The sequence below is a fragment of the Macaca thibetana genome, chromosome 3, assembly GCF_024542745.1.
Source record: "Macaca thibetana thibetana isolate TM-01 chromosome 3, ASM2454274v1, whole genome shotgun sequence".
Lineage (NCBI taxonomy): Eukaryota > Metazoa > Chordata > Mammalia > Primates > Cercopithecidae > Macaca > Macaca thibetana.
The window spans coordinates 60,390,773-60,415,710 of NC_065580.1; the positions used below are offsets into that span (position 1 = coordinate 60,390,773).

General features: G+C 36.1%; 1 protein-coding gene across 1 annotated transcript; it reads left to right on the forward strand.

Moving 5' to 3' along the window:
- Positions 1-1,400: 1,400 nt before the first annotated feature.
- On the forward strand, positions 1,401-24,366 carry LOC126950828 (enolase-phosphatase E1-like). Its single transcript, XM_050784813.1, has 2 exons — positions 1,401-1,454; positions 23,923-24,366. Exons 1-2 carry the CDS (start codon positions 1,401-1,403, stop codon positions 24,364-24,366), a joined length of 498 nt encoding a protein of 165 aa, XP_050640770.1.
- The last annotated feature ends 572 nt before the right edge of the window (positions 24,367-24,938 follow it).

The window sequence follows — 24,938 nt, forward strand, 5'->3', positions numbered from 1 at the left end:
AATATAGCCTGTTTTTCATGCCTATATGTATTTTTAAAGTTCTAAGAAAAGTATGTTTTAATTTTAATTAGAATGGCTTTTTGGAATACTTGGTGTTAAAACATTCTAAACTCTTCTTATAAAATATATTAAACCTACTCCATATTTGTCAAGTAAATGTATATGTGTTATAACATAATTTTTAAGAGAAATAATGTTTTAACTGATTAAAATAATTCTGATAAAAATCGGGCAATTAGCCTTAGTAACAGATTCAGAGATTTAATGTTAATACAGATTATTATATTTCTATCTATTCTTTCTTACTTGGTTTCATTTGTAGCTATGGGGACAAACTTGAAAAGAACCATATGCAGATTATTATTAATGATGTCTATCAATCGATATGTAGAAATAAAGGAGACATGGAATGGTTGATAGGAACAAAAGTAGAAATTACAATGTACAAATTGTAAACCAAATAAAACTTTGTGGCGGTTTCCATTTATTTTTACACACAGGTCTTATCTGTGATTTAAAGTCATTATTAAGATTTTTTAGAATTTACTATGCATATTTTAAATTCCTAACTACCTCACTGTTTCATTGTGATGTGGTTTTCAAATATTACATAGAACGTACAAAAACGACATGCATAATATATAGACTTGTTTCATCTAAGTTTCTTTAAGATAAGCAAAGAATTCTCAAATAAACATTTTTGTTTGACTTGCCTTATTCATTCATTCTTTAATTCATTCATCAAATCTACAGCAAATATTTATTGAATAAACTATGTAGGAGTCAACTTCTAAAAGAATTTCGATTAGAATTTGCTTTTTGTTTCCTTAGATTGATATTTTTACTTTGGTCACTAATTTTTGGCTACATAAACTCTCAAGTTAATTCATGTTAAACGTGATGATCATGGAGTTTGTCGAGAAGTTATTATCACCTTTATATTTAGAGATATGATTTGATTGTCTTCTGTTTGCTATTTTAGTGTCTTTGAAAGCTGAGAATGGTGCTAATCCAGCCTATTTAAACTTTAGTTGTTTGATCTCTTTCCTTTCTTAGACATTATTTTAAATCCTGTACTATAATCTCAATATTGTTTATGAGCCTGGATGTACTTATCATAACAAAAATATAATTTTGTTTTACACTTTCTTTCCTAAACATAGATTTTTGTTTCAAGCCCTCTGTATAGAAGTCTAAGAGTGGATAATAAAAGTGAAACCCATGTACTGAGAGATTATATTTTATTATTAATATTTGTGAACTTTATTATCTTGAGCACTTCAACTATTTAAGATGTCACTCATATTCTCTGTGATTTTAATTTGTAGTGTCATATCAGATTTAAAAATAATTTTGCTTTTACTTTAAAGTCTAATTTTCTAATAACTTCTGAGTATGAAATGGCGAGGAATGAATACTGGAAGTTGCAACAGGCCTTACCTGTTAGAAAGCAGGTTAGATGCAATGAAATACTCTTATTAGCAAATGTAGAAGCAAGTTTAGTTGAGGATGCGATCAATGTTATAGAAGTAGAGCCAAGAGTTTTCTTTTTTTTTTTTTTTTTTTTTTAATTTATTTATTATTATTATACTTTAAGTTGTAGGGTACATGTGCATAACGTGCAGGTTTGTTACATATGTATACTTGTGCCATGTTGCTGTGCTGCACCCATCAACTCGTCATTTACATCAGGTTCTCCCTCCCCCCTCCCCCCTTTGATAGGCCCCGGTGTGTGATTTCCCCTTCCTGAGTCCGAGTAATTGTTCATTCCCACCTATGAGTGAGAAATGCGGTGTTTGGTTTTCTGTTCTTGTGATAGTTTGCTAATTGGATTCCAGCTGCATCCAAGTCCCTACAAAGACAAACTCATATGGCTGCATAGTATTCCATGGTGTATATGTGCCACATTTTCCCAATCTGTCACTGATGGGGTTGATTCCAAGTCTTTGCTATTGTGAATAGTGCTGCAATAAACATACGTGTGCATGTGTCTTTATAGCAGCATAATTTATAATCCTTTGGGTAGAATAAAATACCTAGGAATCCAACTTACAAGGGATGTAAAGGACCTCTTCAAGGAGAACTACAAACCACTGCTCAGTGAAATCAAAGAGGACACAAACAAATGGAAGAACATACCATGCTCATGGATAGGAAGAGTTTTCTTTAGTTTCTTCCTCATTCTTTCCTTTGATCATTTCTCAAGTAAATATATGAAAAATAATTTGACACCTACCACCAATCTTGGAATTAGTGGTATTCTTTTAACCTTACCATAAAAATATGTTCCATATAATCTGTTTTCTATTAACTTCTTTTGGTGGGGGGGGGGTGTGGTCACACATTTACTTGATTGAGGAGAATCTGCCTGTTTTATCAAAGGGGTAGAATAGATTTCTCCAAGGCTCTTGGCACAAATTTCTTATAATTTGGATACTAGTTCTGATTTGTTCAGGACAAGTAACTCTCTTCTTTTAAAAGTTCGCATTAAAAAGTAAAAGAAGGCAAAAAAATAAAGGCAAAGAGGGAGGTAAAGAAGAAGGGTGAGATGAAGGGGAGGACAACAGGAAGACTACGCTTATTGATATAGGAGTTACGATGAAATTACCAAAAAAATCACAAAAAAACTCATAATGTTTTAAGAAAGTTTACAATTTTGTGTTGGGCCACATTCAAAGCCATCCTGGGCAGTGGGTAGGACAAGCTTGATCTAGAGGATATCTTTATGAGGGTCCACTATAAACTCTATCCTAATTAAATACACATACAATTAAGTCCAGTCTCTTATGCTTATATATCATTTAATAATCACTTTAAAGATAACAACAAAGTGACTCAGAGAGTTGAAGTGATTTGTCCAAGGCAAGAGATAATAAATAATGTAGGTTGCACAGATATGATTATTACTGCATTCAGCAGCTACAAAACAGTTTTTAGCTCAACTCAATGAGCAATTTTGTGTTGTTGTTGTTGTTGTTGTTGAAGGGAATGACTTGGGGTTACATTTCTATTTTTTTACTTTGCACAAATAGTGATTTGTGGTGATGTTTGTTTTATTCTATTACTCCGAGGAAACCTCATTAAAATATTTAGTGAAATTTCACAATCTGCTACAAGCACATAAATCAAAGTTTCTCAGTAGCAATGATAGATCCTCTTACTCTTAAGCAGACATCTTGGTCAATCGATAAAGCATTCTGACACCAGTTCTTTGCCTAAGCTCATTTATACAATTGCAGACTTCTAAAGATATAATTTGTGAACTCGTCTAGGATTTATCATTTGATGAAGGGCCAGCATTTTAGTTCTTGAGTTTACTATTTCCCGTCTAGACAACGACAGCATGGTATTTTTTACATAGGTTTGCTGCTCTTTCCACTTTTTTTTCTAAACTTTACAAATGATGCAGTTGCTTTTTAGCTCTATGAACTTTGTCTAGTTAAAACTTTTTTTTCAAATAATTACACATATTCCTGTAGGAGTCTTGTTCACTCCCTGACCCTTATCCCCAGTTTCCTTATTCTTCTCCACCAGATTATATTTTTGTATATTTCTGACTCTTTCCACAATTTACACCACGTTTTGGTATAAACATATAGTTGGACTAAATAATAGATATTTGAAAGCAAAATTTTTATATATATTTTCTCTATGTAAAAAAAATTATATACTTGCATTCTATTTAAATAATATATTTTGTATTTTTAATAAAAGATATCCCTTTGCTCCCTTTAAAAATATTAAAAGTACAGTAATATATTTTTTAAAACTTCAAGAAATATTGATCATAGTAATCTAAAAAAGATACTTTTGTAACACAAAGTCAGGAACGGTCTGACAACATTATTAACATCAACAGCATGGACCACTAAATAATAATTTTCTAAATTTAGGGGATGTCAGAACATAATTACAGACAAAAGTTGGTTATTCACTTCCAAATTACTTGTTTTTATAACTGTATGAATTTAGATAAGTTAGGAAAATATAATGGTCTTTAATTACATGGCTGGTTTAGAATACATGAAGAGCTTCCTTAGGTGGTATACCTGGCATGTTCCTCTTACAGATATTTGCAGCGTTGTTCTATTCAGTTCTACCTTGGCTACCTGTCACTAAATGAAACAGATCCATCATCAATATAGATTGGTTCATGTACATTCTTACTTCAGAGTTAATCTCAGTTTAACTGAGATTACAGGCTTATAACTAGAGAATCCAATTTATGAGAACTCTGCCATGTGTATAACAATTCTATTTCAAAGTTGTTATTATAAAGTAACATAAAAGAAAAAGCATATAGGATTTTAATAAAACTTTATATAAAATCTTGGTTCCTCTAACATAAATACTATCTAATAATCAACAGTAGTACTTCATTTTACCATTTTAGCAAAACAGAAAAGAGATTAAGATTCAGTTAGAAGAGAATTGTTAGCATTTTTTATTTTTTGAAAGGCAACTCCTCCATGAACTGACTGCCTCACAGTTATAGGTCAGAATGTCTGCTAAATCAACCTTTTTGACTGGTATTACTCATGTTTTCTATGGAACGCTAATTATGTTTTAAAGAGGAAACCAATTAAATGTAGTCTACACATCATTATTTTCACTTTGTGTTTTATTTTAAAAATTAATCTGTTCATAATTTAGGTTTCAAATTTTTTCCTATAAAAAAGAAAAAAATTAATACTTTGTAATCACTAAGTTGATTTTGAAATGCAATTAAAATAGATTTTATATATGTAATTTTCTACTGTCTAAAAAATTACCTATTAAGGCTCTAATTAAATGGAGAAAGAAGTATACATTTGCATTTGATTATACAGATAAGTGTTAAGTCCAGGTTTCTAGTACATAATTTAAAAAAAAAAACTTCATATATTTGGTCTTCCATGAGATAAATTCAAATTTTTGGCAATTTTAGAATTGAGATAGAATGTTAGAATAAAGAAACATTTCTTATTTGTTGATAGCTATATTAATATTTTCCATTTTAATAAAATAAATGATTTAGTATCTAATAAGCAGCTGTGTAATAAGGGGTAATAATTAAAATATTCAGCCGTGTGCTGTGGCTTACACCTGTAATCTCAATGCTTTGTCAGGAGGATTGCTTGAGGCCAGGAGTTGAAGACCAGTCTGGGCAACATGGTGATATCCTGTCTCCACAAGAAATGTAAAACATTAACCAGGCATGGTGGTGCATGCCCGTAGTCCCATTTACTTGGGAGGCTGAGGTGGGAGGATCACTTGAGCTCAAGGCTGCAGTGAGTTATGATCACACCACTGCATTCCAGCCTAGGTGACAGCAAGACCCTGAATCAAAAATATATATAAGTAAATATAATTAAAATTAAAATATTCAACAAGGAGAACGACAGGATCTTTTATCAATTAAGATAAAGAATAAACTGCCATATCAGAACAAAGTTCAGGAGTGAATGGCTTGTCAAAACTGAATTACAACCCTGTCTGCAATGGAAAATATAATTTTAGAATGTCATAGCCCATTTCTGGAGGCAGCCTATGGTGTAAAAAAATCAAAATTTTCACTAATCCCTATGCATTTTATCACCCATGAACCAACTTCATATGTTTGCCTATTCAAATTCCTATTATTCTTGGACTTACCCATCATCCACAAGCACTTTATTATGTTTGTCTCAGACTTCTTGTGTGCAACCTTGACATTTTTGGAGAGTTGTAATTTGGTTGCAAATTGGTATGTACAAATAATCTTAAACCTCAGGATTATTTCTCTCTTCCTAGTAACACATTTTATTGGTATACTCTAGATGCATTTGGTTGATTCTGTTGTTTAACTTATGAAACATATTTGCTTTCAACTAGTGGTATCATTTGATGAAGACATGTGTCTTACATACACTGATGAAGAAAACCATTTATTAAATACTAACGAAGGGCTTATTGTGAGTTTGGAAGAATAATGGTAAATGGGACAGATAATACAAATAGTTAACACTTAACAGCAGCGTGGCTCCATGTCCCTTACATATGATAAATTCCCTTAGTTGTGACAACTCTATGATGTTTTTATACATCCCATGAGGTTACTAATGACAGCCATATGTCACTAACGAGCAAACTAAAGCACAGATAAGTTAAGTGATGCCCAAGGTGATCATTGAACTAGATTTTTGAACCTAACTGGTAGAGCTCCAGTCTATAATCTTAACCACTGTGCGTGGTTGCCCCTCTGGCCTTAAATGGAATATTTTTTGATACCTGGGAGATTTGACTGGTGCTTCAAAACTGAATATTATGGGAAATAAGATCCTCTACATTAAAAATGGAGACTCTAGTTACATACAAGTTGGACTTAAGTAGCAGACACAGTTTACCCATGTTCATGATATATAAGAGAAGATGAGAAATCTGAACAGGTGCCTCACTGAGGCATGAGTAGTCAGCTTAGTTGGGATACTGTGATATTTCCTTTACTTGTCCCAGCTGCCACCTCAGTGCAAATAAGGAGAACTCCAGAAGTGTGTCAGACTACCCACTCCACCACTGGATGCTTTCTAAACAGCAGAAACTCATTAGGGCCACCTGTGTGTCTACTAGGCCACAGCATATTAAGAGAACTCTCAAGAGAGCTTAACAAGCATCCCCAGAATTCAGAGGATATTTGTGAACAGAGCATGTGGTGTCACTATATCGAAGTTCATTAGGTGGGGTAATCCATGAAGTGCAAGAAGCCTGCACTCTCACATGTGACATGTGAAAAATATGTAGAAGTTTCCCATTGGCCAGGTGAAATTGCTGCACAAATGGCCATGCTCAAACCATCTTGATAGCATCCTACACAATAGGGCCACCTGTTGGGGGGAACTCTGTCAGGGCTATTGTCAGGGGGTGGGAAACTATATGGAAGCATAAAATGTGCAGATATTCACAGAAGACTTAGAATCCATAAAAACAACCTGTGAAACAGCATTTGGGGCCCGATACACAGAGTGCTCAGATGATTAAAAAAAAAAACAATCACAGCCAGGCATGGTGGCTCACACCTGTAATCCCAGCACTTTGGGAGGACGAGGCAGGTGGATCACGAGGTCAGGAGTTCGGGACCAGCCTGGCCTATATGGTGAAACCCGATTTCTACTAAAAATACAAAGCCAGGCATGGTGGCATGTGCCTGTAGTCCCAGCTACTCGGGAGGCTGAGGCAGAGTAATTGCTTGAACCCAAGAGATGGAGGCTGCAGTGAGCCGAGATTGCACCCCTACACTCCACCCTGGGCCACAGAGCAAGACTTCATCTCAATAATAATAATAATAATAAACAAAATAAAATAAAAGCCAATCACAAAAGATACTTCTTCATTTTTTTCCCAAAATATACTGGAAGAAGTGAGACATAGAAGTAGAGGGTGAGGACTTGTTCTTACAACTGAAATTTATAGCAAAGATTCTATCCAAGCCTGGGAAATAATATCAGAGATGTTTTACAGCACTGGTTTGGAGGGAAAAAAAGTGGGCAGCCATTTCTTATTTGTAATCCCACTGGATTCAGTCCACATGTTAATGGGTTTGGAAAATCATGGCACCCCTCTTCCTATATATTTCCAATGGGGAATTATATAGTTGCAAAAGTCATTTCAATATAATGCAAGAAGTGAAAAGAAGTATATGATTTTATTAAGAGGAGAGGCACCTAAACAGTGAGAGCATAAGAGAAATTTGTATCTAAATTGGACCTTAAGTATGAATCTATTAGCCAGGTAAAATGTGAAAGAGATGGAGTTACGAATTGCAATTAGTGTTCTAGATCGAGGGAATTCTGCTCAGGAAGATTTCTACGTTGGTGAAAACTTGACACTGAAGCAATTTAGTCCAATAAGAACATTACTTTCTGGAGAAATGTAACTCTTCAAACTGTTTTGTGGAGAGTTGTGAGAAATGCAAGTGGGCAAAAAGGATCATAGCAAAGAGTGATTTTAAAGCCATGTTCAAAAGTTTGGACTTAAATCATTTTATTAATTCCGAAGAAGTTATTTTGCTTTCCTATAATTTTCATCAGCTTGCTCCCCAACAACACTCTTGTCAAAGAAAAAAAATTATTCAATGATACTTGTTAAAGTATAGTAAGAAAGACTTTATTAAGGTCCATTGCTATAGGTTTGGGGATCACTGCAATGGGATTTTGCAGTGGGGGAGAAAGATTCGGCTTAACTCAGAATATAGCATGGACAAGTGGGAATTTATAGCCAAGGAACAGGGTGGGGGCCAGTGGATGGAAAATTACTAAGAGGAAACATTAGGAGTAAGGGAGGATTCTGGATAAACCAACCTAACAGAATTCTTACTGAAGACAGGTCAGCATGATCAGACATCACTTGGGGCATGGGAGAGAATGAGGAACCTGATCGGATATAGGGGGTGTTCAAATATCTCAGCATATCTTTTTAAAACTGAACTTTACAAGAATGTGTACAGATGGGCCTGGGAGAAGTTTCAGAAGCCTGACTAATGTTTGGCCAAAGAATCATTGTCAACTCCCAAAGCACTGTAAAATTGCTATTCTAATGAATCTTCAAGCCTCACTTCCTTTCCAACCAAATAGCTGTCTCTAAGCTTGTTTCTTAGAGAAATTCCGGATCCACTCTGTAAATATTATAAAACCTAGCATTGTATATACATGTATATTTACAGTATACGAATACAACTTACATTTCATTGAATTATACTGTTTTTGCATTTTTGAAGGTCCTTTAGTGTCCTGTTTTATTTTAACCAAAATAAAAGTGTCATAAAAACAACTTGATACACCTGGGTAAATGACTTGAATTAATAAAAGCCTGTAACATGTTTACTAAATGCACCTAAACATCAGATCCTCAGCCCTTTCCTATATCTATGTAAGATGCTCGTTAATAACAGTTCCTGCCCTGTGTTTATTCCCAAGGCTTATGAATAACAAGCAGTTACCTCATTTTGTTTAGCATATAATGCATGGCTCTTGACCCTTCTCTGGGGAGTTATTTGACTCACATTATACAAGTTTCAGAAACACTACCAAAGATTTACATTGAGTATTCACCCAAGGGCCTAGATAAACCAACAGCTAAGTTGAGTTATTACTTAAGCATTATTTAACGAAATTATACTTGCATAACCTAGGAATACTTTGAAGTGGTAGTTTGATATAGAGGACAGCTATTGTGCTACCTGCTTAAATTTTTTCAAAGAAAAATGAAGTCATATAAGGAGAAACAATCTCTATAACCAGACAATCATCACCACAATCTGGGGATACAATAAACCTTCTTTTCTAGGTGGAATTATCCATTTGGAGAGGACAATTCTTTTTCTGCTGTATAAGAAACTGAGACTGTTAGAGATACAGATATCTCTGCAAATGTTTACCACATTTGTAAATTCCACAGGAATGAATTAGGCCATTGTGTTTTATTCAGAGATTTAAGAAAATTTTTTTGGTACATTTTTCCATAGGGTATGTGTATTTTATCCCAAATTATACTTTCAAATATGTATTGAATCATTATCTAAATACTAGAATTTTTAGTTTTGAAATATATAATTACCACATTTGAGGATTACAATATTAACAGTTGCCTTTATTTGTCACATAATGGAGAAATGTTGAACACAACATGTTTTTCTCTTGGAAGACTCTATGGCTGATCTGCTGCTACCTTTTAATCGGTATTCTTTTGCAAAGACCCGTTAGAATCAAAAGAAAGACAAACATTCGAAGTGCCAATGACATATTTACCTGCCAAAAAAGAATAGGTGACTATCTTAGTTATGCTCGAATAAAATTTACCATTGAGGGTAGAAAACGTTTTACGATCTGAAATTAATGGGGAAATAGATAAATTTACAAATATTGACATTTTTAAAGAACACAATTCTCAGAATATCATATTCATGAAATCTTCAGTAGAACAGCTAATAGCTTTAATGTAAGCAGATTAATAATTTGTACCCAGTGACTACATACGGTAAATATAGAAAACAGAATAATGTGAAGCATTGCTTGCTTAATTCCCAAAGGTCTACAAATGAATACTGTTATTATCTCTTTGTGATGTCTACCTATAAGTTGGAGTTTAAAAAATTCTTTTCTGGAGGCCGGGCGCGGTGGCTCAAGCCTGTAATCCCAGCACTTTGGGAGGCCGAGACGGGCGGATCACGAGGTCAGGAGATCGAGACCATCCTGGCTAACACGGTGAAACCCCGTCTCTACTAAAAAATACAAAAAACTAGCCGGGCGAGGTGGCGGGCGCCTGTAGTCCCACCTACTTGGGAGGCTGAGGCAGGAGAATGGCGTGAACCCGGGAGGCGGAGCTTGCAGTGAGCTGAGATCCGGCCACTGCACTCCAGCCTGGGCGGCAGAGCGAGACTCCGTCTCAAAAAAAAAAAAAAAAAAAAAAAAAAAAAAAATTCTTTTCTGGTTGCAAATATCAAATAAAACTGCATATAAGTGACACGTATTTTATATAGAATTCCTACTTTTAAAATATTCTTAAGTTTTCTCAATTGCGAATGCTGCTCAGTTGCAGTTTATTTTTTAAAACATAGATATTCTAATATTGAATTTAACATCTCATAAGATTATTTCGAATTTCATTTTTTCCTAGAAATAGAAAATGAACAATCACAGAAAATAAACAAAATGTATTTTTAAGTAATTGGTTGCTACCTCAAATTTCCACCTCTATAAGAAATTTCAGCCTCTATAAGAAAACACATACGCTTCGGAGCAAGGAATAATGTAGCTTGTATTCTAGCTGTGCCATTTAGGCACTGGGTGATATGGGCAATTACCTATTTTCTCTGACTCCCATTTTCCTCATCAGTTAAATTTGCATAATAATACTACGTACTGGGATTTCTGTGAGAATTAAATTCAATTATATATATAAAGTTCTTGGTGTAGTGCTTGGCACAAATACTCAATGTATGGTATTACTATTTTCCTTCTGAGATGTAAGCACATGTGAAATAGCAAGATTTGCTCATTATTTATTGAAAAATGTACTAGCAGATGCAACAACGAACAATATTAGGTAGAAAGACTAACATAAGAACATTAGGAAGAAAGACTTTCAAATATTTATGGATACATTCTCAAATGATGCTAATAAATGTGTGAGTGGATGCAGTATTTTCAAATGTATTCACTTATACTATATAGTTCATACTGATACGAATATTTTTTCTACTCATAAAGAAACTTTAGTTCATTTAACAACAACCTTCAGAATAGTTATATTTTTAGTAACTATGCTAATACACTGTATATACTAAGCCATTCAGCATATTTTTACTGAGGATATACTTCCTAATTTAATCACAACACTAAAAATATTACACATTTATATATTATTTACTTATTAACATCATATCTTTCCCTATAATCTAATCACAAGAGTAAAAATATTACACAAATATTTATATGTTTATTTATTTACATCATATCTTTCCCTATCTATTTATCTGTATCTATACATCTCTCTATCTATCTATCTATCTATCTATCTATCTATCTATCTATCTATCAATCATCTATCTATCTATGTTTTGCTAGTTTTCAACATTTTGTTAAAGACAGACATACAACTATTGGTAGCTGTTATACCTAGAATAACATAAAAGTAACTTTCACTTCAAAACATCTTATATTTTGCAATATAAATACATGCTTAGAACAAGGTAGAGTTTATGTGGTTTTATTCCAAATTTTCAAGAAACCTGAAAATTTACTGCTGAACACAAAACTAACCTTACTAGTAACTGATTCAAATTCAGAACTTCTGTTCCCTGTCAAATTCTCAATGCCTACATTATTAGGTTTGAAACTCAGACGAATGTCTTTTAAAACATACTAGAAATTTCGCTAGTGACATGAGGAACCAGAAGGAGGAGGAGAAGGAGAAGGAGAAGAGCAGGGGAAGGAAGAGGAGGAAGAGAAAGAGAAGAAGAAAAGCTCTATAAATGCCCTTTTTCTTTTTCAGAGCTGGATTTAGATACTGACTTATAAAATACTTTAGAACCACAAACTTCTGATATTAAATTTCTGATAGCTCTACTTATCTGTCTGTACCATATTTAAACCTCTCCTTAACTTCCTATATTCCCCTTTTATTTCTTCAAGTTTCCTTGAGAAATAATCTTTTAATTTTATTCTTAAAAAAATAAAAACAAATAAAAGATGTAGATATTTTCGCTGTACGTGTGATTTTTTTTTTTTTTTTTTTTTTTTTTTTTTTTTGAGACGGACTCACACTCTATCACGCAGGCTGGAGCACAGTGGCTCACTGCAAGCTCCGCCTCCCAGGTTCACACCATTCTCCAGCCTCAGCCTCCCGAGTAGCTGGGACTACAGGTGCCCGCCACCAGGCCCTGCTAATTTTTTGTATTTTTCAGTAGAGACAGGGTTTCATGATGTTAGCCAGGATGGTCTCAATCTCCTGACCTCATGATCCACCCACCTTGGCCTCCCAAAGTGCTGGGATTACAGGTGTGAGCCACTGCGCCCGGCCATGACTTTTTGACACATTCATATAATTTGCAGTAATCAAATCAGGGTAATGAGGATATTCATCACCTTTAATGTTTATCTTTTCTTTATGCTGGGAACAGTCCAATAATTCTCTACTAAATATTTTGAAATATACAACAGATTATTGTAAGCTATAGTCACTCTACTGACTTATCAAACACTAAGTCTTATTCATTCTATCTACCTGTGTTTTTGTACCTATTAAACAACCTTTCCATAGTCCCTCCAACCCCCCACCATTCCAAGCCTTTGGTAATCACCAAACTACTCGCTATCTTTATGAGATCCACTTTCTTGGTTTCCATATACGAGTGAGAACATGAAATATTTGTCTTTCTGTTTCTGGCTTATTCACTTAACATAGTGACTTTTGTAATCCCTTCGTTTTTTATTTCCTATCCTTTTCAATGGTATCATAGTTCAGGTTTTCACACCTCCCATTTGGAATTATCCAGGTTTTTTTTTTCCAATTTACTAGGCATACAGTTCTTAGTTCCAATGAGTTTTCAACAAAAATATTAGAATAAATTAAAAAATTCGATTCCAAATTTGCTTTTGTTTTAGTCTCAACAGATTTGAGGAAAGTATTTTTTTCTAAATAACAAGAAACACAGTTTTAAAAGTCAAACATGACATTTCTAATTGAGGAGGAGGAGTCTAAAGGCAGCAATCTGAGTTTGACCTATTTCTGTTTTAATAAGAGAAATGTACTGACATGTTAAAAATTTGCCTGTAGATACAACTCCTTAAATAAAAGCAAGACCACCATAAATTAACAATATTATTCTATGTCATAAATGCTGACTAATTTCTGTCAAATATATTTTGTATTATTTTTAGGACAACCAAAAACTGCTTAAAAATTCCTTTTATAGAAAAACAGATCAAAGAGCTTTTCTTACTTACTATTGAATTATTTTGATCAATATTTGTGTAAATATAGTACTATTGAGAGGTGACAGCGTGCTGGCAGCCCTCCAAGCCCTTGCTCACTCTCGGCGCCACTCTGGTGGTGCTTAAGGAGCCCTTCAGCCTGTGGTTGCACTGTGGAAGCCCCTCTCTGGGCTGGCCGAGGCCAGAGCCGGCTCCCTCTACTTGCCCTGAGGCGTGGAGGGAGAGGCGCGGGTGGGACCCAGGGCTGCGGGCAAGGCTCACGGGTCAGTGCGAGTTCTGGGTGGGCGTGGGTTCGCTGGCCCCTGTACTTGGAGCAGCCGGCTGGTGCTGCCCCCCAGGCAGTGAGGGGCTTAGCACCCAGGCCAGCAGCTCCAGAGGGTGCGCCGGGTCCCCCAGCAGTGGTGGCCTGCCTGCGCTGCGCTCGAATTCTCCCGGGGCCTCAGCTGCCTCCCCGCGGGGCAGGGCTCAGGACCTGTAGCCTGCCATGCCCAAGCCTCCCTCCGGCTGTGAGCCCTTGCGCTACCTGAGCCTCCCCAAGGAGCACCACCCCCTGTTCCTAGGTGCCAGATCCCATTAACCGCCCAAGGGCTGAGGAGTGCTGGTGCACAGCACCCAACCCGTGGGCAGCTCCGCCTGGGGCCTGGTGCGGAATCCACTAGGTGAAGCCAGCTGGGCTCCTAAGTCTAGTGGGAACTTGGAGAACCTTTATGCCTAGCCAAGGGATTGTAAATACACCAATCAGCACTCTGTGTCTAGCTTAAGGTTTGTAAACACACCAGTCAGCACCCTGTGTCTGGCTCAAGGTTTGTAAATGCACCAATCAGTGCTGTGTATCTAGCTAATCTAGTGGGGACTTAGAGAACTTTTCTGTCTAGCACTCTCCATCTAGCCAAAGAATTGTAAACGCACCAATCAGCACTCTGTCAAAATGGACCAATCAACTCCCTGTAAAATAGACCCATCAGCTCTCTGTAAAATGGACCGATCAATAGGATGTGGGTGGGGTCAGATAAGGGAAAAAAAGCAGGCTGCCAGAGCCAGCAGTGGCAACCTACTGGGGTCCCCTTCCACACTGTGGAAGCTTTGTTCTTTCACTCTTTACTGTAAATCTTGCTGCTGCTGGCTCTTTGGGTCCACGCTGCCTTTATGAGCTCTAACACTCACCGCGAAGGTCTGAAGCTTCACTCCTGAAGCCAATGAGACCACGAACCCACCCACCGGGAAGAACGAACAACTCCAGATATGCTGCCTTTAAGAGCTGTAACACTCACTTGGAAGGTCTGCAGCTTCACTCCTGTCAGCGAGACCATGAACCCACCAGAAAGAAGAAGCTCCAGACATATCTGAACATCTGAAGGAACAAACTCTGGACACACCATCTTTAAGAACTGTAACACTCACCGCGAGGGTCCGGGGTTTCATTCTTGAAGTCAGCGAGACCAAGAACCCACCAATTCCCTACACACTATCTTCATTCGTCTGATTTCTGATTCTCTCTCCATAGCAGTGAGAAATAGTCATGTTCAAATAAGTGAGTAGTATACACAGGTTTAGCAGAGGTACATGGCTCTAGCAATTGTGTGTGATAGGATATGCCAATTAATTTGGTAACTGTGGTCACTGGGCGTGACAGTTTAGACTGGAAAAGTTTATTTTCCTTGGATGACAAAAAAGAGAAAAGAAAGAAAGTGATCCTGAAAGTGATCCAGAGCTACTTGAAAATGAGGAGAATCAATAAAAGGGAAAACCATCAACAACATAAATTACACTTATCTTAAGTGCTTGCTTTTCAGGTGCAATTCCAATAATGGCAGCAAATGACTTGCCAATATTACTGTGAAAGAACAGGGTCAATGGTCACTCTACTATTTATCCTAAATCTCTATTCACCATAAAGAAAATACTGCTCTTTTTAGGACCCAGGATTTAAAACTATGTCCCTCAATATTGCTAGGTATTCTCACTTTGTTTTTTTTTTTTTTTTTTTCCTCCAAAAATATGGACAACATACGTATCTGAGAAAAACTGCCTGGGGGTTAATGTGAATTCATAGGCATGTATTTGAAGACATAGTACTATTTGGAGACCATTAAATGGATAAACCAGCAGCAGAAGTTTAAACAAATGGATTCACAATATTGTAAATTGCTGAATTACTTTAAATATGCTTGAGATAGTTCAACAAATTTTACTTACACTTATAGGATGGGGAGTTGTGAAAGGGTTGATATATCACCATAAATAATATATAAATAATACACATTCTACTCTTAAGGGTCTAATAGTCCAGTAAAAGAGAAAGTACTACATCACTAAATGTAATGCAAGTTTGTTGTGTTCAATTATTGTGGTCAAGCCGTTAAGTCCAGTGGAGTGGAGGAGAAGGATTCCAAGGGGATGAGACATTTGTCTTGCAGTGATTGAATTTCATCAAGGGTGTGTGTGTGTAGCAATAAGACATAATAAATTGGAAACTCAAAAGAAGATGGTGAAAATGGATTTAAAGTATGATCTCCCATACTCAGAAAGGCCCATTTAAAGGATACTGCAAATGAAATAATGAGAGTCCAATTGATGTATTTTCTAATTATGAGAGCAAGGTCCTTTTAAGTTATGTAAGGTAAATGGAAATCTAACTTTAGGGTTTCAAGGGGTTTGAATGCTGTGTCTCGTTGCAGCATACTCTCCACTATTCTGTATTCCCCCGCCTGCTGTGATTTCGCAGATCTTAAAGGCAAATGTCACAGTTACTTTGTTCTCCTTCTTGTAAACTCTGTGAACCACACAGCAATGCATATTTATCCTCGTCTGTTTCCTGCCACACAAGCCTGCTCTGTTCTCTTTCCTCTCCCCCCACCACTGACATCCAGATGCACAGGGGCACACACACGCACCCACGCTTAAGAAAGATTTATGTTTCTGCTTGATGACTACCTATTAAATACAGCCTTTGGCTAGATGAAGATCACTAAAACATACACAGAGTAGAACACATTTATATAAAGAGAAGCAACCTCAAGTTCAGAGAGTTAATGCTAGAAGCTAGCCATCAGAATAGGATTAGCTTAGTTTCACTGGAGATTTTTCATTCAGATATTAAACTTTCTTTCCCCCGTGAAGATTATTATTTTGCACTCCAAACATCTAGAGCTAACTGAACAAAATAAGCTACTTGTCTAGACGTTGCCTAATAGACCATGGGGAAAGGGGAGAGAAAACAAGAGAAGGTTAGCAGCAGCAGAAATATCTGGACAATCAGTTAAATACTTGCATGATGAGTGTTTTCAGAAAAAAAGAAAAGTATTGATTGCACTCAACATGTACTTTCTGTGGAAGATTATTTGACTATTTTATGTTCAAAATAAAGCACATGATGATTTAAAAACTTGTTTATTTATAAAAATGATGTATTCCTAATTTTGGAGAGACGAGTAATTTAGGTATAATTATAGTAAGCAGTGGATACACAATAAAGTGAATTTACAGAATTCACTTTATTGCTGCTCAACTCTGCTATTATATATGCACCCTGATATTATATATGTACCCTAAGTAGAATAGACTCGATTTTGCAGGAAACACAGAGGTTCACTAAAACTAATTCCATTTCTTATCAATGTTGTTCCAAAAATCTTCAAGAGTTCAGAAAGATTTCAGAAATATAGTAGAACTTGTATGTACACCTCACTGAATTTTAATTCCATCACAAGCCCCACCCTTACAGTGTCCCTGCCCTTGACAAAGATAACAATAACTGCTTTCTTATTCTGTGCATTTTCCAACACTCTTGTCATTTGTAAGACAGAGGAGTCTTTTATCATATACAAGACTAGAAGAGTCTTTTATGTTAATTAATGCATGAGTAGGAAGAGCGTCACCTCCTTTACTTGAAAACGGGAGGGTTGTCTGCTAGATTAACTGGAGAACTTTTATTGTGGAAGACTGCAGTAAAACGTGAGGTGTGGTAGTGCCAGAAACAGAGACCCCATATCTAAAATGCATAGTAGGGTTCAGAGGAGAGAATATAACTTAAAAGGACAGGGAAAGAAGAGACAGGAAAGAGTGGCTGGGGAGAGGGGAGCTTGGAGTGTCAATGAAGAATTAATTGGGAGATGATGGAAGCTGTATCTCTCTCTGTCCTCTCTCTCTGCTTCTCATCCTCTGTGAGTGTGTGTGTGTGTAAGAAAGAGAAAATAGGCTTTTTAAAAAATGTTGCTGTACTAATATCCCCATTTTGCATTTTCAAGAAACTTCACAAAGCTTTTAGGCCTCTGACTACTATATCATAATGAAACAGAATTTTAGGTATCTTGACTTTATGTTGGCTACATCTGTAAATGTCATATTTAGGTCTTATTAAAGAATATTTTTAAAAGGTAAAATCATCAGGCATACAAATATGAAATAAACATGTGCCAAATATTTTATTTAACTCATTAAGTAATAAGGGATTCAGTAAGATGTTACAACGTAGGTAAATCAGGAATGACAAAATGAATTTTAAAATAGATGTAAAATTGGCTTCCCCGCCTCCCCCCGCAAAGGGAAAGGGGAATTGATTGATTGTCTCTTCACTGGAGAGAATTCATTTTAATAATATGCAGTGCTCTCAGCTGATGGAGACAGCCTGGAGGTATGAGCTAGTCAGGATACCTAGTAATAATTTTTGTCCATTTCAAAGTCTTTTATGATTTTTTCCTGGCAGCATGTACTGGTTTCATACTGGTTTTAAAATTAGAATTTAGCAGCTTCTTTTTTAAAATGCCATAAACTTATAAACTGAGTAGAAAATGAGAAAGAAGCCAAAATGTTAGTGATTCAACTAGTTGTTTTCAATGTTTAGAAGGGTTGCTCGGTATCCTCGTATCCTCAGACTCTTCCGGTTATCTAATTTTTCATTTGAATAAATGCTTTTTAATTACTGTATTGGAACCACACACTGCTAAATCTTTCACTTCCAATTCCTACCGCATCCACACTCTTCTTCTTCCTAAAATATACCTGAAATGCCCTGTGCACGATCTGTTGTTCCTCTCCCACTAACATGGAGATTGGAGTAAGAAAAACACAATTCTGAAAAAAGATAAAAAGAGTAAGAAGCATTCGTTACAGGGATTTTTTGTAAACTTGTTTAAAAGAAGTTCTTACTCCAAGGTCCTCAAATTAAAAGAACTAAAAGAGTCACATTAATTTGCCTAATGAATGAGTATTGAGAGTTAAATGCTAAGTAAAAAAAATAAATAATCGTAGCAACTTGAATGGCTACTAAGTTGAAACTATACAATTACTTTCCCCCCACCCCGTCTGAGAGGGCTTTGATCAAAATGGAATTAATCACTATTTTAAAAGCCAGATGATAGGTAAAGTGTTTAATGAATTCACAAGTATAATAACTATAAATATATTTGTGGTGCTATGCCCATATCTACTGATTTTCAATTTTGATGCAAGAGGCACACAGTTTAAAATATAATGTTTTAAATGAAGTTTGATTTTAGTTCCACCTAAAAAATAGTAGAAGACAAAATATTTTAACACTGTCTGATTAGAGGCTCAACACTGTCTCCTAACATAAAAACCACTCTAAACATGTACCACCTCACATCATGAGAATGGGTTACCATACGGTTTCTGGTTTACATCATCTGTGTTAATAACACTTTCAGCTCAAGTATGATGTATATCCCTATTAAAGCAATGTAAATGTAGGAAGTTTAGTCTGAGAATGACTTGCTTAATTTTTCTTGTTTTGTGTTTGGTAGTACCTAAAAAATGAGATTAGTCACTTCAAAATTGTTTTGTGTCATTTCTACATGATTTACTATGTGTAGATATTAAGTTTTAGTTCAGTTTAGTACAGGGTTTGTACTGAGTATGTCCCTAGGAGTCAATAGAAACGAATTTCCAGAAAATCATTCGGTACATTTAACAAAAACAAAGAAACAATTTCAAGTGTTAATTTTAATTAAGTTTCTGGATAAGGCTTACACTATTTAACATTCTTGCCTCAAATTGGCCATGAAGAACATAAACTTTACTACTTGTTAAGAACAATTACTATAATTTTCCCGGCAAACACCAAGCATAACAACATCATATGGGAAACACAAATTTAGTAGCTTGTTAACAACAAAATACAATACTGAGGCTTTTTGTGCTTTGTCCCACATTAAGAGGTAAGGAAGCAATATAGTGGGACAAGTAATAAAATAGCTGGTACTAAACTTTAAATTAGGTTTAAAGAAGTATTCAAGTATATTAGTCATCATTAAAATTATTGTCAAGACTACAGTGTGGAGAAGTTTGTAGTTTAAACCCTTTCCTTTCAAAGTAGGTACCAATTAAAATTATAGCTACAGAATAAGTTGGGTGTTTCTGATAAAGACTTTTTCTTGACCAAACTTTCATCAGGCTCCACTGAGACATTTTTAGAATAGGCCTTGGGCCTCATCCTCAACTTGTCTAGACAAGCTGTAGAAAAAAGTCTTGTCAGTTTAGAGAATATCCCCCATCCTTAATATCTGATCTACCTCAATATCTAATCAAATTTCTCATTTCTTACCATTGATATCTGGTCACCCTGCCCTGACCTGCCTTCAGCAAAAATCTCCCCTCACTTGATGACTCCTCCTAGTAATTTTCCATCTATGAAAGGCCAACCCCCTAAACTGTTCATTGGCCAAAAAGCACCACTTGCATATGCTGTATTCAGAATTGACCTTGATTTTTCTCCTCTACTGTGATAGGCTTGACACCTATCTCAATAACCTTAAATAAATTGTTCCTTATGGTCCTTTTTTTTTTTTTTTTTTTTTTGAGGCAGAGTCTCGTTCTGTCACCCAGGCTGGAGTGTAGTGGTGTCATCTCGGCTCACTGCAAGCTCCGCCTCCTGGGTTCACTCCATTCTCCTGCCTCAGACTCCCCAGTAGCTGGCACTACAAGCGCCCACCACCATGCTCAGCTAATTTTTTTGTGTTTTCAGTAGAGACACAGTTTCACTGTGTTAGCCAGGATGGTCTTGTTCTCCTGAGCTCGTGATCTGCCTGCCTCAGCCTCCCAAAGTGCTAGGATTACAGGTGTGAGCCACCATGCCCAGCCCTTCCTTATGGTCTTAACATTTGTTAGAATAATTTTTTCTTTCATAGTTGCAAGCCTGTATCTGACCCAGTATAAAAATCAAGAAAATGCGTTAGTTACCAACTTTTTAAAAAAACATAAAATTAATTACATAACACCCAATTTTTAATATTCAAATTTTTTTGTAAAAACAAAATCAATAGATGTATCTTATTAAGAGTTTGAATTTTATATAATTGCATTTCTGTACTTTAAAATGTTAAAGATAACTGATTTTTTTCACCCCTTCCCAACATAATCTATATCAATATTTAATAAATTTTCATCTAATATTCTTTCTGAAAATGTGTGTTTTCAAATTGATTAGAGTCCTCAAAGCAGCATTGTTTTGCTATGATTGAGCTATAAATGTGTTCACATCTTATACAATATTTAGCATATATTAAATAAAAAGATACAGTAATTCTGCTGCTAAAGCAAAACAAGCAGAAAGTTGATGCTTTTATAAGTTCCAAATAACACCCAAAGTCATCAACTGTGAAGATTCCTACGGGCATACGTATGTGTGTTTGAAAGTGGTGATAGTAAGGAGATTGAGCAACATTCACATTGCAATTTATACACTTCTTTTCTCTCTTAAAATTTTTTAAAATTACTTTTATGATAAAAATATAAAATATTGGCTGGGTGCAGTGGCTCATGCCTGTAATCCCAGCCGTTTGGGAGGCCAAGACAGGCAGATCGCTTGAGGTCAGAAGTTTGAGACCAGCCTGGCCAACATGGTGAAACCTCATCTCTACTAAAAACACAAAAATTAGCAGGGCAAGGTGGCGCACTCCTGTAATCCCAGCTACTCAGGAGGCTGAAGCGCAAGAATCACTTGAATCCTGGAGGCAGAGTTGCAGTGAGTCAAGATGGTGCCACTGCACTTCAGCCTCGGCAACAGAGTGAGTGAGACTCCATCTCAAAAATAAGTAAATAAATAAATAAATAATAAAAATAAATAAAATGTAAAGTTCAATACCTACATTCAATAATTGGCACAACAATGAATACAGGGTTTACTTCAGATACCTACTACCCTGTCCATCGTATCATGTCTCTAGAGAAGCTTCTTTCATTTATGTGATTAAAGGGTTGGGCTGAATTAACTGGCTTTCTTCTAATCATCAGAAAGCATTAATGAAGATGTGCGTTTTTCTTTCCAGGCCCACTTCTCTACCAGAGACTAATGTTGCCATTTTATTTTTGTTCAAATGCTGTACACTCTGAGTCTAAATCCTTCTTCAAATCATCACTGTTATTATTCAACCCTGCACGATTGGCTTCTATCTTTGTGGATAACTTCAGTAGGTTGTTCACATATCTATTCTCCAGCCAACTTCAGATGATCTCATTCTCATGATTTCCAAATTGATGTTGGCTATCTGTGCAAATCTTCAAATTCACATCCCTCATTCTCCCCATTAGCTTTAACCTTTACTTATCTTCATTCTGTATTGACCACCCAGTAACATAACCTCACTCTTAACCTCATTCAACACATCCACATCTAACAACTCAAACTTTGTACTTGGCAAGTATAATCCAAACTTCCTGTCTTGTTTTCTTTCCCATTTCTCCACACCCACTAAATCTGTTTTCTAACTTGACTAACAATGCTAATTCCTCAACATCTCTTTTTCTTTAATTAACTCTCTCATTTTTTTAAATAGGTTTGTGGCTTCCTGTGCATCTTTGCTGAGAAACTTTTTTCATCGTCTTTTGGATTCCTTGGTACCTATCTAGTTATTTCTGTTGGTTGGGTTCATGATAGTTCTTGTGTATGATCCATCCAGAGTCCCCTTGTCTTCCTGCATTCTAAGTCTCATTCTCTAGCCTAACATTAGGTACATAAGCCTGTCTTAACCTGCTCAGGCAGCTGTAACAAAATACCATTGATCAGGTACTTTATAAATAACAGAAATTTATTTCTGACAGTTCTGGAGGCTAGAAAGTGCAAAATCAAGGCACTAGCAGATTTGGTGTGTGGCAGGGGCTTGCTTTTTCATTCACAGATGGCACCTTATAGCTAGCTGTGTCCTCACATGATGAAAGAAATTCAGGTGGCTCTCTGGGGTTTCTTTTATAAGGGCTCAATCCCTGTCATGGGGAGTACACCCTCGTGCTGTAATCATCTTCCAATAGCCCCACCTCCTAATACTCTCACCTAATACCGTCATCATATTTTAATACATAAATTTTGGGGCTACAGAAATATTTAAGCCAAGGCAAAACCCAAATATTTAATATAGTTAAATAAATATTGTTCTTTGCTTAAGATAGTTATCTTTTTTTTTTTGAGTTAAGAAGAAAATGCTTTTATTAATCACAACATGAAATTAACAGACATCCTATTAGAATTAAACCAGGATAAATACTGCTGTTAGAAAATTTACATTTCTCACATCCATTCCAGAGGAAAATCTTACGTATTAGAGCTCATCTTAATCTTATGGACTGATTTCAGTAAAACGTTTTAAATAGTAAATAGCAATTAACATATTCTCAAACGGTGCTAAGTAGTTAGAAAGGTAACTATAAAATATATAATGATAACACCCGGCAGGATTAGAACTGTTCCATTAAGAACACAGCTCTGTTTTAGCTGTTACATCAGTGCACCTTTTTCACTGGTAAGGCAACAGCTTGCTGTGGGTGCCACAATGATTACCAAGTTTCTTCTTAAAGGACACTTGTTTGATCAAGACTCAAGTGAGTTTTCTTTCCCAATTTTCATCTTTTGGAGCAGAAGGAAATACCTTGGTCTTTGATATATATAAGGATGCAAATATGAAATACAGCTGTTATAATCTTCTAAATCACAAACAGGGGCAATGGATTATTATTAGAAATAAGTCTTTGAAATATTTCAGTTTTAAAATAACAAGGCTTCTGAATAATCTCTCAAAACTAGCTTTCCATTTTAGTACATGACTTGATACACATAGCACATTAGATTGGTTTCCAGCAATTTCTTCTATCAACTACACTTTGCCCTCACTAAGGGTTAGAGTATGATTTCAAACAATTTCTACATATAAAACATCTTTAAATAAGTTTTGTGTTCACTGAACTGAGACTTCTTTCACTTATGTACCTGTGGAAGTTAATTTGAGCATACACATATATACATACTTGCATATTATGTGTACATGTATGTTTTTTAAGTAAGTTACTTTGACCATTAGAATAAACCTAGACACTACAGGGACAACTCTGGGAACAGTGCGGTCTGCCTTAACAACCCTTCTCTAGGTTGAGGAAGGCAGGTATAGTTCGCTGAAGGATGTGATGAGGCTGTAGTAAGTCTTCTGGTCATCTGTTAATCCTGCGTTGCCTGGTCTCACCACCACAGCTACGTGCACATCTGCTTCCTATCCCTGCAGCATCTGGGAATGGAGTGGATGATCTGCAGCAGATGATCCAGGCCGTGGTAGATAATGTGTGCTGGCAGATGTCCCTGGATCGAAAGACCACTGCACTCAAACAGCTTCAGGGCCACATGTGGAGGGCGGCATTCACAGCCGGGCGCATGAAAGCAGAGTTCTTTGCAGATGTAGTTCCAGCAGTCAGGAAATGGAGAGAGGCCGGAATGAAGGTGTACATCTATTCCTCAGGGAGTGTGGAGGCACAGAAACTGTTATTTGGGCACTCTACGAAGGGAGATATTCTTGAGCTTGTCGATGGTCACTTTGATACCAAGATTGGACGCAAAGTGGAGAGTGAAAGTTACCGAAAGATTGCAGACAGCATTGGGTGCTCAACCAACAACATTTTGTTTCTGACAGATGTTACTTAAGATAGTTATCTTATTCTTTTATTTGCCACCCTGAATTTTGATAAGTGCACCTGAAAAAACCCAAGGGCTTAATAGAAGCCTAACTTGGCTATGGCATAGGGCATATCTGTGTCAGCAGGGAAGGCAAGGCTTGAAAGGAAGTTTGGGCAATCTTTCAAATGATTAATTCATCTATGCCAGTGATTCTTAAAGTTCAAAGCTAGACAAGGAATCTATCAATAGTAATATATTTAACAGAAATTATTTTCTTGGAAACAACCAAAGGTAACTTACATTCAGTAAAGAGTGTACTTCAAAGTCCAGAATCTGTAGTTGATAAGTAGTGGTTATTCCATTAGTGTGGCTCCTTTGGTCTCAAGACCTCAGAACTAAAAGGGAAGAGTATCTGTTTCATGTACACCCAATATCTCCTGGTAGAACGGAAGCACAAAACACACACACACACACTCACACACGTACACCACCACTACCACTTGAGAGGGAAGAATGGCAGTCAAACTACCATCACTAGTCTATAACTATTTTGAGATTCTACTAAGTGTTCACTATATAGGTCTTTTACCTGGAGGTCA